This window comes from Toxotes jaculatrix, chromosome 24, assembly GCF_017976425.1.
Source record: "Toxotes jaculatrix isolate fToxJac2 chromosome 24, fToxJac2.pri, whole genome shotgun sequence".
In the NCBI taxonomy this organism is placed as follows: domain Eukaryota; kingdom Metazoa; phylum Chordata; class Actinopteri; family Toxotidae; genus Toxotes; species Toxotes jaculatrix.
The window spans coordinates 7,472,715-7,484,933 of NC_054417.1; the positions used below are offsets into that span (position 1 = coordinate 7,472,715).

General features: G+C 43.4%; 2 protein-coding genes and 2 non-coding genes across 4 annotated transcripts; all 4 read left to right on the forward strand.

The window, feature by feature from the left end:
- The first annotated feature begins 897 nt into the window (after nt 1-897).
- pjvk (pejvakin) lies at nt 898-4,471 on the forward strand. The gene is made up of 6 exons (XM_041032672.1): nt 898-1,108; nt 1,357-1,552; nt 2,043-2,184; nt 2,365-2,482; nt 3,932-3,974; nt 4,120-4,471. The coding sequence occupies exons 1-6, from the start codon at nt 898-900 to the stop codon at nt 4,469-4,471; spliced, it is 1,062 nt and encodes a 353-aa protein (XP_040888606.1).
- trnar-ucg lies at nt 3,149-3,221 on the forward strand. Its single transcript has one exon. It is a non-coding gene; the product is annotated as a tRNA-Arg (tRNA).
- On the forward strand, nt 3,666-3,739 carry trnai-aau. The gene has a single exon. It is a non-coding gene; the product is annotated as a tRNA-Ile (tRNA).
- Nucleotides 4,472-5,278: 807 nt separating the features above from the next.
- pwp2h (PWP2 small subunit processome component) lies at nt 5,279-11,965 on the forward strand. Its single transcript, XM_041032814.1, has 21 exons — nt 5,279-5,416; nt 5,731-5,843; nt 6,075-6,169; nt 6,277-6,376; nt 6,621-6,764; nt 6,869-7,004; nt 7,151-7,386; nt 7,917-8,060; nt 8,238-8,308; nt 8,413-8,549; nt 8,834-8,982; nt 9,095-9,242; nt 9,374-9,524; nt 9,731-9,911; nt 10,006-10,153; nt 10,260-10,368; nt 10,620-10,685; nt 10,770-10,988; nt 11,105-11,255; nt 11,481-11,555; nt 11,677-11,965. The coding sequence occupies exons 1-21, from the start codon at nt 5,399-5,401 to the stop codon at nt 11,834-11,836; spliced, it is 2,751 nt and encodes a 916-aa protein (XP_040888748.1). The 5' UTR covers nt 5,279-5,398; the 3' UTR covers nt 11,837-11,965.
- The last annotated feature ends 254 nt before the right edge of the window (nt 11,966-12,219 follow it).

Consider the following 12,219-nt stretch of genomic DNA (forward strand, 5'->3'; position numbering starts at 1 on the left):
AGACAAGGCTGCGTGGTTTGAGAATGAATTACAGAAGGATTGTTTTTTTTTTTTTTTTTATCCTTCAATCATATATTCAAGCAATGACATGACCTCCTTTGGCCAAGAAGTGAAAATTACAGGGAGTGTATTGTATAGGAAACTAATATTGACCTCTGCTCCTGTGGTAAAAAAGTTTCTTACATGTGGTTTTTAAAACCTTCCAACATACAGGCTATTTCTGGATGTATAGACTCAGACAGCAGTGTAACCACAGGAGAGATCAGCCCATGGTCACGCATGTAGGACACACACACTGTAGAGTAGAGACCGCCAGTCAGAAAGGTGGACATTATCCAAACTTAAAAAGAAAAGCTGCAATGAAAAAGCATTTGATGTTACAAAAACCACAAACATCCCTAAAAAATATATATAACCCAGGCTGCTTTTCAAGCTTACATTTGAAAGCCAGTTTCTTCATAGTTCATCTTTTGTAATTGGTTTAATTCCTGTAATTTATTATAATTATTCCATCACTGTGTGACTTTTTATAATCATTCTGGGTGTCTTCGAAACCAAACACAGATAGAACAACCACCACAAAAGTCACGTGTTGGTAAAATGTGTAAGAAAACTCATTTATCACATGACAGGAAGCAGCAGGCCCGCGGTGACCAGGTTAACACACACCTGGTCCCATATTCTCTTACACACCATCTGCATTATTTAACATTTCACGAGTCAGAAAGAACACTCCCGAATTAGCCTCTCCATTGAAAGAGTACTGATCAGCAAAAAGACCAGCAAACAGGGCCCAGCAGTGTGTGTGACTCTGTCGTTTTCTTTGGAGGTGGATTTTGTAAAGAGGAATACATTTTTTTTTTTTTAACCTGGTTTAAGACTCATGCATCACTCGAAATGTTTGCTGCCGCCACTAAGAACTTTGTGAAGCAGGTTGGAGACACTGGGAGGTTGATCCCCGTCCCCAGCCTGAGCGAGGCAGACCGCTACCAGCCCCTCAGCCTGGTCACCAGGAAGAGGAAGAGGCATTTCTGGAAGAAGAACAAGTACGCCTCGACCCCTTTCTCACTGAAAGACATCCTGGTAGGGGAGAAGGAGATCACAGCAGGTAAAACATTTACTTCTCATCATCTGACAGGATCATAAATAATCTGAATTAGCTTGTTCCAGCTCTAAATCAACTTATCTGATATTTGCACTGAGAGCAATATATTACTGTTGTGGCTGGCTGTAGTAGAGCTAATTTTGATTCATTTCTAAACCTCATATTTGTAGATATTTGTAAAGTAAGTAAGTATAAAGAAGCATATCACATGGCATATTTCCCTGCATCACTTACACCTCTGTCTTTTCCAGGAGTCTCTTCTTATCAGCTCCTTAACTACGAGGACAAATCTGACCTGGCCCTTAACGGTCGCTTGGGAAACCACATTATCAACGATGTTGGGTTCAACATCAGCGGCTCAGACTCCGTGGCCGTCAAAGCCTCCTTCGGCATCGTGACCAAACACGAGCTGGAGGTGCCCACGTTACTGCGGGAGCTCAACTCCAGGTATCCCCAGCATGCTGTGTGCTGGTGGGGCTTTCAGCAGCTGCTCCAGCTCTTATCTTGATCTGCTGGGTGTCAAAGCATCATCATCATCGTGGTGTCGCTTAAGGCTGATTATATTAAGTATCAAGGCAATGCTTTATTAATTATTAAGTGAAATGATATATAATATATTTAATGCATTATTAATCTTTTTAAAAAGAGACGACTCAACTGTCATGAGCTGATTTTTCTGAAACACATTATTCTGAATGTAAACCTGACAGATATACAGTGATGTCTGACCTCTGACCTCTTCGTGACAGAGGGAATGTGAGAAGAGGGTTTCCCTGTAAGGATGAATAAATGATTGTGTTATCCTACACTGGCACACATAGAGGAGTTACATACAAGAGCACAATGCAAGGTGTACAGACAATAGACTGTAGGTGTTGTGTTTGGAAATGTTGGTTAATCACAACCAAACAACGAGTTCGTCTTCTGGGTCTTTCAGGAAAGTGGACCTGGACCACTGCCTGGTTCGTCAGTCAAGAGGGAGCAGGCGAAGTGTCCTCTGTGTTGTTGTGGAAAGCATCCGCACCACACGTCAGTGCTCTCTGACCGTCCACGCTGGAATGAGAGGGACGACCATGAGGGTAAACGCACAAGTCCATAGAGGCCTAAACTCAACTTAATTACAATAAAAACAGAAACACTGTCTTTGAGTTGTGGACAAAGCACGATGTTTAAATTTATCAACATCAGCTCTGAGATGCTTCATCTTTCCTTTACTGGACCCCTAAGTCTGCATCGCTCAGCTCTCTGCCCTGCTGCAGTTTCAGATCGACGACGGCAGAAACCCGAAAGGTCGAGACAAGGCCATCGTCATCCCGGCTCACACCACCATCGCCTTCAGCATCTGTGAGCTGTTCATTCGAATGGACGGGCGGCTTGGTAAGGAGGCTGCCTCTGATTTAGGATCATCAAACACCCACACAGACAGTTTTTTGGACTAACATAAATCTCTACCTGTACAGGTCGTGTGTCGTTCTTCACCTGAGTTTGATGAGCCTGGAAGTGTTTTCAGCTCTTCATATACTGCTCTTTCTTCAACTTCTATCACACACTTCATGCTATATTTTCCAGTAAAAGTAAAGTAAATATAGAGCTCAGTTTAACTGACTCCGACTTTAATCCTCTACCCACAAAGCTGAGATGAAAGTCAGCAGAGCACTTAAAGGATAAGGAGATTCTAAGAAAATTAAAGGTCTGAATCCTTTTATGGTTAAAAGCTGTGCCCCACATGAAATGTTGTGTGGGTGTATATTAGTTGTGGTTAACACCTGAGGCTGTTCAGCATTCAAAGCTTCATGCCATGCATTCTTATCTTAAATGGAAGGAGTCAGAGCAATTTCTGCACCTTTAAACCTGAAAATTGATCATTTCTTTCACTGGAGTCGTGCCATCGTGTCTTATGGCCTGAAATTACAGGGCCACAGCTTTTGATTGCTTTGCAGTCTTTGAAAATGTTGAACTCAGTCGCATTTGCTACATGAGTTTGAAGTGTTTGATTTTGAAAGCTTTTGTGGATTTGCAATAGTAGACCAAAGGGGTGTGTGTGACCACGTGGCCTAATGGACAAGGCGTCTGACTTCGGATCAGAAGATTGAGGGTTCGAGTCCCTTCGTGGTTGAAGTGTGGCACAATCACTCTCCTTGTGGGTTGTTCAGGAGAGTTATGAGCTGCTATGGTTGTGGGTTTAGGTTTGATGGGAAGTCCAAAAACATGATGCACATTTTGCTCCATAGAAACAAATATAATGACTAATGCCACAACCTCTTACATGTTGAGCAAGCTCACTAAAGTGTCTGTAGAGTTGGCTGTTTAGCTCATATGGTTTGCAAGTGGTGTTTTTAATGCAAAGATTGTGAGTTCAACCCACATGGTGGTCAGTTTTTAGGATCCACTGATGGAAAGATTTAATAGATTTGAAGAGTGTCAAATAATAATAAATTATTATCTTAGAACTACATTTATCTGACAGCTGCAACTTAGGCTGAAGCTCTTAAAGAATATTTAATGTCTGACTGAAGCATTTTGATTTTCAGTTTACTGCCTTTAAAGCTGCTGTGCTACTGGCCGGTTAGCTCAGATGGTTAGAGCGTGGTGCTAATAACGCCAAGGTCATGGGTTCAATCCCCATACTGGCCAAGCTTCTGTGTTTTTTAGTGGCATTGGCCACTGGGAAGTTCCTCTGATATTTTAACAATAAAAACATTAGTTGCAGTGATAAACTGCACTGTGGATGAAAACACACCTCCACTGCTGCCTAAATTAAATTAGATTCACAGCACCTGGGTGAACACGAAAGTTGTTTTGTGATATTTTCTTCCTCTGTGTCAGATATTTGTGTAGGCCCAGAGTCTGAAGGGGGATTTGAGCGGGAGCAGATCAGGGAGCAATTTGGCGGCTTCATCGGTCGCTTCTCCATGGGTCGACTGCGCCGGTTCCTGTCTGGGATCATCTACGGAAACCCCTTCAGGGCAGGTACAGGAATGATCTCTACTTCATAGTAAACAGTTATTTTACAGCTATTTTTTTTTGTTATACTTGCTTTATGCTTTATCCAACTCCTGTGCAGATGACCGAACATTTGAGGAGCTCACTCACTCTGACACCTACATGGACGACATGGTGACCGACTACTACGAGAAAGCCGCCAGCATGACGGACGTGTCCACCGCCTACCTGAGGGAAAGCACCCACACACGGGTCAACCTCCTCAAACACAACATCCCCAAGGGCCCCTGTGCGCTGTGCGGCATGGGCAACCAGAGGCGGGAAACTGTCTACGGCTGCCTGGAGTGCTCAGCTGGAGGCCAAAAATATGTCCGCCTGCACGTGGTGCCTTGTTTTGACCTTTGGCACAAAACGCTTAGGTGAAAAAGAGAAATGCTCACACATGGGAGCAGCTTTGTTCGTAGGTTGTTTTTTTTTTCTGGTGGTACTAGATGGTACAAGTGTAACTGTTTACCATGTTGATTTTCAGATGTTTAGTCTTGAAGTATTTCAAATAAAAATCCCGAAAACTGGACTTGTCCTTTTGCAAAGTATCTAAACATCCGTGACAGTTTAAACATCTTGAGCCATTACTTCAGCAACAGCCAACTGTCCCAGTAAAAGATGTAAATATAAACTTGGTGTCATCTCTCACTTTGTGGTGTAATGTACAGTATCGCTTTCAGTTTACCTTTGGCACCAGCTCATCTCCACACGTGTGCTGTGTTTGCTCAGTGGCTGCCAGACGATGAATTATTCAGTGACAGTATTAAAAATGGACAGGGGGATCGTGTGTAGGCCAGCGAGGGAAGGACAACTGGAAAGGATGACCTGGTTTTGATCCGTTCCAAGTGTGACATTTATTCTGAGCGGGTCATTTCTGACTTCCCATGGTTTTGGAATTATAGCCTTACATTAATTAAACTGTGATCAAAATCACTAATAACACTATTTGAAGACTCACACAGAAAGCTGACATGACACTCAGTAAATTCTTACTTCACAACTCAAATGTGGTTGCCTCCTTATCTTGGAAAGCATGAACATCCTCCCTGATGTGATCTTGTAAACAATATCCTGCATGACCGAGTGCTGGTGAGAAAAAGACTCCTTCACCCTCCCTGCAGCTAGAGGGCGCATTGCTTCATGTCTTTACTCAACTCGAGCCGGATGCTCCGAGTGTCAACAAAACGCAAACACGTGTGGAGGAAGAAGCATGTGTAGCAGGAACCTCATATTTTTATTTGTACGGGGATGTTTAAAGATTTAAGAAGAAGATAAATGCACAAAGTTTAAGGAATATTTATTAAAATGAAGTTTGCTTATAGGGTAAGTACGCCGCTGTTAGCTAAACTGGGAATGTCGCAACATTAAGTGCACGGGAGACAACGTCAGACCAAATTTCATTCAAAAATTGCTAAATTATTATTTATTACTTATTTGCATCATTTCATAGCCTCAGCGGTACAAACCACGCAGCACATTTCAGACTACTACTGTAAAATGGTAACATTCACACTTAAATTCGGTTAAAACAGCGTTTGGTTCATGACTTTATTGATATTAAGGTGTGTTTTCTGTGACTGTCCTCCACTAAAGCAACAAATAAATAAATAAATAAAACCACTCTGCATTGTTTGTAGTTTTCCAATCTGCTCGGAGCAGTCTACCGCCAGGGAAATCTGAATTTCTCTAAAGATGGCAACGCTGTGATCAGTCCGGTTGGAAACAGAATCTCAGTCTTCGACCTGAAGAAGTAAGTCACCAACAGTAAACAGAATAAATGTTGTGCACAATCCTTTGCCTGCACATCAAGATTATACATGTCACTGTATTCATTGAGTTTTTGTGTTAACACAACCTAAGCTTGTTTTCAAATGGGCAAAATAAACCTCTCCTTTTTTAATGCACAATATCTTGAAAATTGAAGTTGAATTTAAGACGTAAAACAAAGCAAGACTGAACATTTTCTTTTTTTGTCTTCAAGCAACACATCTGAGACGTTACCTGTCTCCACCACAAAGAACATAACGTGTGTGGGTCTCTCTCCTGATGGAAACTTAGCTGTCATAGTAGATGAAGGTAAGAGGCTCCACTGAACTTTTTCTCTTGTGATATCTAATAAGAAGGAGTTAAAACTGCAAAAATCCAAATGTGTCTGTGTGTGTTCATGTTCATGTCTCATACAGATGGCGCAGCGCTGTTGGTCAGTCTCGTCACCCGAGCCATCCTCCATCATTTCCACTTTCACAAGCCTGTCAACAGCATCCGTTTCTCTCCTGACGGCAGGTAAACAGCTCGACCTTTGACCTGGAACAAAAAATCAGCACCTGCTATTGAAGAGTGGTCGTTACTTTTTTCAGCTCAGATGATTTTTCTGTAAAAGTTGCAGCAGACGCATCACTACACGTCAAACATAAGGCGTTTAAATCATTTCCTTTTCCTTATTCTTTGAATCAATCAGAATAGAAAAGATCATATTAACAATTACTCATTTAATGAAATCCTAAGAAACATTATTTGTCCCTCTCAGGAAATTTGTTGTTACGAAGGAGAACGTAGCTCTGATGTACCATGCTCCTGGGAAACAGCGGGAGTTTAACGCCTTTGTGTTGGATAAAAGCTACTACGGCCCCTACGATGAAACCACCTGCATCGACTGGACCGACGACTCCAAGTGAGTAAAAGTTAAGCAGTTTGCTGGACATAAAAGTGAACAAGACACCTGTAACTGAGAAAAGACGAATCATCATAAATGGCGGTTGTGACGTTTGGCTTCAGGTGTTTTGTGGTGGGCAGCAAAGACATGTCGACGTGGGTGTTTGGTGCAGAGCGCTGGGCCAACCTCATCTACTACTCCCTGGGTGGACACAAGGATGTGATCGTCGGCAGTTTCTTTGAGAAGGACAGCCTGGATGTGAGTTTATTTCTGCCTTCTGTGACGTTATGATTCAGGCTGAAAGTACAAATGTGGTTTTGCTTAAACATCCAAAAGACAATGTTGATACAGAGACCCTGGCAAACTTCTGAATGTAACCCTGTGTGTTTATCCTGTGTTTCCAGCTGTACACGGTGAGTCAGGATGGTACGCTGTGCATCTGGGAGAGCGACACCGAGTTGGATGGCCTCGTCCTGAGGAAGAGCCGGGACAAACCCAAGACACCGAGACAGGGGGAAGAAGAGGAGGAGGAGGAGAGGCTAGAGGGAGAGGAGGGAGAGGAGGGAGAGGTCATCAGAGGGAAAGCTGAAGCTCCCAAAGAGAAGACGACGAAGAACGTTCGTTACAAGCAGAGAAGCAAGTAAGAAACCTTTTCATTTTTTGTTCAGTTTTGGTTGATTTTGTTAATGAAATTACTTCTTCATTTTTTGGTAAATGTAAGTGGACACGCTTTGCAATAATCCAATAAAATCCAATATATCCAGCGTTGCAGCATTAAAGCTTCAGAAATGTCTTAGACAGTAAATGATTTAATATTATTTTTACAACCCCTCTTATTTACATTTATCCCATACTGTATTGTACTTAGTTTGGTTTCTGTATGTTTAGGTTGTCAAGTTCTTTCTGTCAAACCTAAAAACCACATAACGATGCTCAGTCACGACCAGAAGTCCTTCCAAAAAACACTGTAACACTCAGACCTTGACAGTGTGAGTGGTAATTATCTGGCTCTCCATTAAGCTGCTGACTTTACAAAGTGCAGGTTCATTTGTCCCTTGGCTGCTCTGAAACTGTAACAGCTGTATCAGCATTTGTAATGAAAACCAGCGTGTGCTGTAGCTTTGAGCTGGTGTCTCATTGCTATATTTCCTTTTTTCCCTTCTCTTGTAGACACTTCTTCAACAAGGAGGGGGATTTTAACAACCTGACTGCTGCCACCTTTCACAAGCCGACTCACATCCTGGTCACTGGTTTTGCGTCTGGTATCTTCCACCTGCACGAACTCCCAGAATTCAACCTTATTCATTCCCTGAGGTGAGAGAAAAGTAAGCTTTTTGTTTAAGAAGTGCTCCTATCAGTGTGCTGTAGAGAGAAAATAGGAGACAAAAGTTAAAATGGGATTATAACATCATTAGATAGGACAGGACTGACGGGGTTTTCCCATTTGAACTCTGTTATCTTATGTGACTCTCTGAATGTTTCTCCCTTCAGTATTTCAGACCGGAGAATTGCTTCAGTTGCCATAAACAGCTCTGGAGACTGGATCGGCTTTGGGTGCTCAGGTAAGAGGTCAGGATGGATTCGTGGTTTTCTGTTGCAGCAGGTGCAGCTAACTGATTTGTCTTGATTGTATTTTGTGTGTTTTGTGGGACCTTGTTTGTTTCAGGGATGGGTCAGCTGCTGGTGTGGGAGTGGCAGAGCGAGTCGTACGTCTTCAAGCAGCAGGGACACTTCAACAACATGGCCTCAATGGCCTACTCACCAGACGGACAGTACATGGCAACAGGAGGGGACGATGGCAAAGTGAGTGCTTCACATCTTCTTCTTCTCCACTGTCATTTCAGGTATTATGATATTTACTTGGGGAGCAATAACCTAAAGTTGTATAAAGGATGTTTTGTGATAGGAGACTCATGGATACCTGGTATTTTCATGAACCAGACAACGATGATGAACAGTGATAAAATTCTAATGTTGATTCAAACCTACACAAAGCAGTCAAACGTTCTTGGACCAGCGCCTGTGCTAAAGCTGTGAGTATCAAAGTGTTTATATATCTGAAGGCTGTGTTTTTTTTTCTCCCTCAGGTCAAAGTGTGGAACAGCAACAGCGGACTTTGCTTCGTCACCTTCACAGAGCACACCAGCAGCATCACCAACGTCACCTTCACCTCCAGCGGCTTTGTCGTCGTCAGCGCTTCTCTGGATGGGACGGTCAGAGCGTTTGACCTGCACAGGTGAACTTAGAGCAAAGCTGGTTCACTTCCAGCAAAAACAAAAGAGAGCGAGAATATGGATTTGTGTTTCGCACACAGTGCATGTGTTGAACGTGTTTGTGTTTATTTACAGGTACCGAAACTTCCGGACGTTCACGTCACCGCGGCCTGCACAGTTTTCCTCCCTCGCAGTCGACAGCAGTGGAGAGCTGGTGAGCGCAGGAGCTCAGGACTCCTTTGAGATCTTCATCTGGTCCATGCAGACAGGCAGACTGCTGGAGGTATTCACACTATTACATATATTTAAACTCTTTAGTCACAATTATATTTCCTCTTTATAATGTTAGTATGTTTTATACAGTGTATTTAACAGCTGTGATGCCTCATCTCCTTCCTCCCTATGATTAATTAGGTTCTTGGGGGTCATGAGGGTCCAGTCAGCTGCTTGTGTTTCAGTCCAGTCCAGTCCATCTTGGCCAGCTCCTCGTGGGATCGCACCATCCGGCTGTGGGACATGTTGGACAGCTGGCAGGTCAAGGAAACACTTCCCCTCACCTCTGATGGTAAATAAAGATTGAGTGGACAATCCCCAGTGCAACCACTAAGGGGCACCAGAGTTGGAAAGATTTAAAGTGAACTGTCCCTAGACTCACAAATGGTGACTGAACTAAGATCAGTCACCGATTCTTGTGATACGTTGGTGTAAATATAACAGATTTAGACATGATTAATTAACTAACTGCACTCACTGTGGGTTTTTTTCCCTCAGGTTTGGCGGTCACTTACCGCCCTGATGGTCAGGAGTTGGCCGTGGCCACTCTGAACGGGGAGATCACTTTCTGGAACCCCCAGACAGCCACACAAACCGGCTCCGTGGCTGGACGCCACGACCTGGACATGGGCCGTAAAGAGACGGATAAAATCACAGCCAAGCAGTCCGCCAAGGGCAAGTGAGTGGACAAGAACCACACCATCAGTCTCCAGCTGTCTCTCAGTTTGTTTCCTCTGGTTCAGGTTGTGTGTTATATTTGTTTTTCCATTAAGGTCCTTTACGTGTCTGTGCTACTCTGCGGATGGGGAGTCTATTTTGGCAGGAGGTCAGTCCAAGTTTGTCTGCATCTACAACATCAAGGAGCAGATGCTCATGAAGAAGTTTGAAATCTCCTGCAACTTGTCCTTCGACGCCATGGAGGTACAGTCTTAGAATCAGTTCAGTCACAGATAATTGAATTTAATGCCCATAACTAGTATGGGAACCCTGTTATCTTATTCACGTTGACGTGTCTCTTTACCTTCAGGAGTTCCTGGACAGGCGGAAAATGACAGAGTTCGGCAGCCTGGCTCTGGTGGATGAGGGAGCTGGGGACGGAGACGGGGTCAACATCAGCCTCCCTGGAGTCAGGAGAGGTACCACTCTGCCTTCACTGCCTCAGACCAGTTATCATAATGTATAAGACTCATTTGTGGAGATTTGACAGCACATCAGTTTTTATATTAATTGGTAAATTTCCAAAAAAAATGGTTGATTAAAGTCACCTGTGTTGTTACTTGATCTTCTCTTATTCCCTGATGTTTCTGCCAGACTTCACTCGATGTTCTCACTGCAGGTTTTTCTCCATATAACCAGTAAGTATTTTTCTCTCTGCATGTGTTTAAAGGCGACATGAGTTCTCGACACTTCAAACCAGAGATCAGAGTCAGCTCGCTGCGGTTCTCCCCCACTGGTAGGTGACAGCTGAGAAAAATATTTCCCCTGCAGAGAAGTTGCCATTATTAGAGGAAAATTCATTCATTCCATGTTCTTTCAGGTCGTAGCTGGGCGGCCACCACCACCGAGGGTCTGCTGGTCTACTCTCTTGACGGGTCTATGGTGTTTGACCCCTACGACCTCGACCTGGACGTGACGCCGGCCAGCATACGCAAGCAGCTGAGGCTTCAGGAGTGGGCATCGGCCATCGTCCTGGCGTTCAGACTCAACGAAAAGGCCTTGAAGCAGGAGGTGTTGGAAACGGTGCCACATGAGCAGAGTGAGTGAACCATCCATCAGACAACACAGTGAATTTTACATGACTGGCTATGAATTTAATTCACTATAAAGCTGAAAACGCCTGAAAGATCCGGCTCGTCTGTGTTTGTCCTCCAGTCCCAGTGGTTTGTGGCTCTCTACCTGACATTTACGTGGAAAAGCTGCTGGGATTTGTGGCGGCATGTTTGGAGAAGTCCAGTCACCTGCAGTTCTACATGACCTGGGCCCAGAGCCTGCTCATGCTGCACGGACAGAAACTCAAGAACAGGTCTGCTCCCGGCCCCTTATTACCTTTTCTATGAGTTTGTTTTAAATTGTGCAGGACCTGGAGAATGATTTTAAGTAAACAGAAACACTAACACCAGTGTGGACACAGACTGGCAACACAGTCAGTTTTATTTGTAATTTACTGGATGTAAAACTAACATTTCATGGCATTTTGTGCGTTTCATGTAATTCTGAGTGACTATACCAGATGTCCTTTGGTGTGCAGGTCAGGATCCATACTGCCCACCCTCCAGGCGCTGCAGAAGAGCATCCAGAGACACTTTGACAACCTGTCCAAACTGTAAGTCTCAACGTTTTAGCTATACAAACCCACAGTTCTTCATGTTACAGTACATATGGCCCTGTTGGCATCCAAATTCAAACCAAGTCAGTAACTATAAATGTGTATTTTCTCTGTACAGGTGTGACTTTAACATGTATAACATTCGTTATGCTGTGGCTCTGTCGAAGCAGAGGGGTTTAAAGAGAGCAGCTGAGGAGGACAAGGAAGAGGAGGAGGATGAAGAGCTGTCTGAGGAGATGAGTGAAGCCTCCTTAGAGGATGCAGAGATGATGCTTTAGGTTGTGTCCTGAAACCACCTCATTTTATCACCATGGCTGATGTCTGTGCACAGAATAATAATGTTGGAGAGACTGAGAATATTATGATTGTAAACTGTTTTTTTATTATTAAATTCATATGTAAATGTGCATGTTTTTATGTTTCATTTGGCCCCCATTCACTTTGGCTAAATGCCCCACATGCACAGGTGATTCCTTGTGGCTTAGAGATAATATGGGCTTCCACTGAAACAAGACAAGGGATGCTGGTTATAATTTAATTTACCTGAAAATTGCTACTGTAGTTTGAATCCTAACTAATTTCCTTAACATTTAGTACTTTAATGCATCTAATGCCTTTGAAAATGGCACTTAACTCATGGGTTATTGTGGTGTTTAGTGCT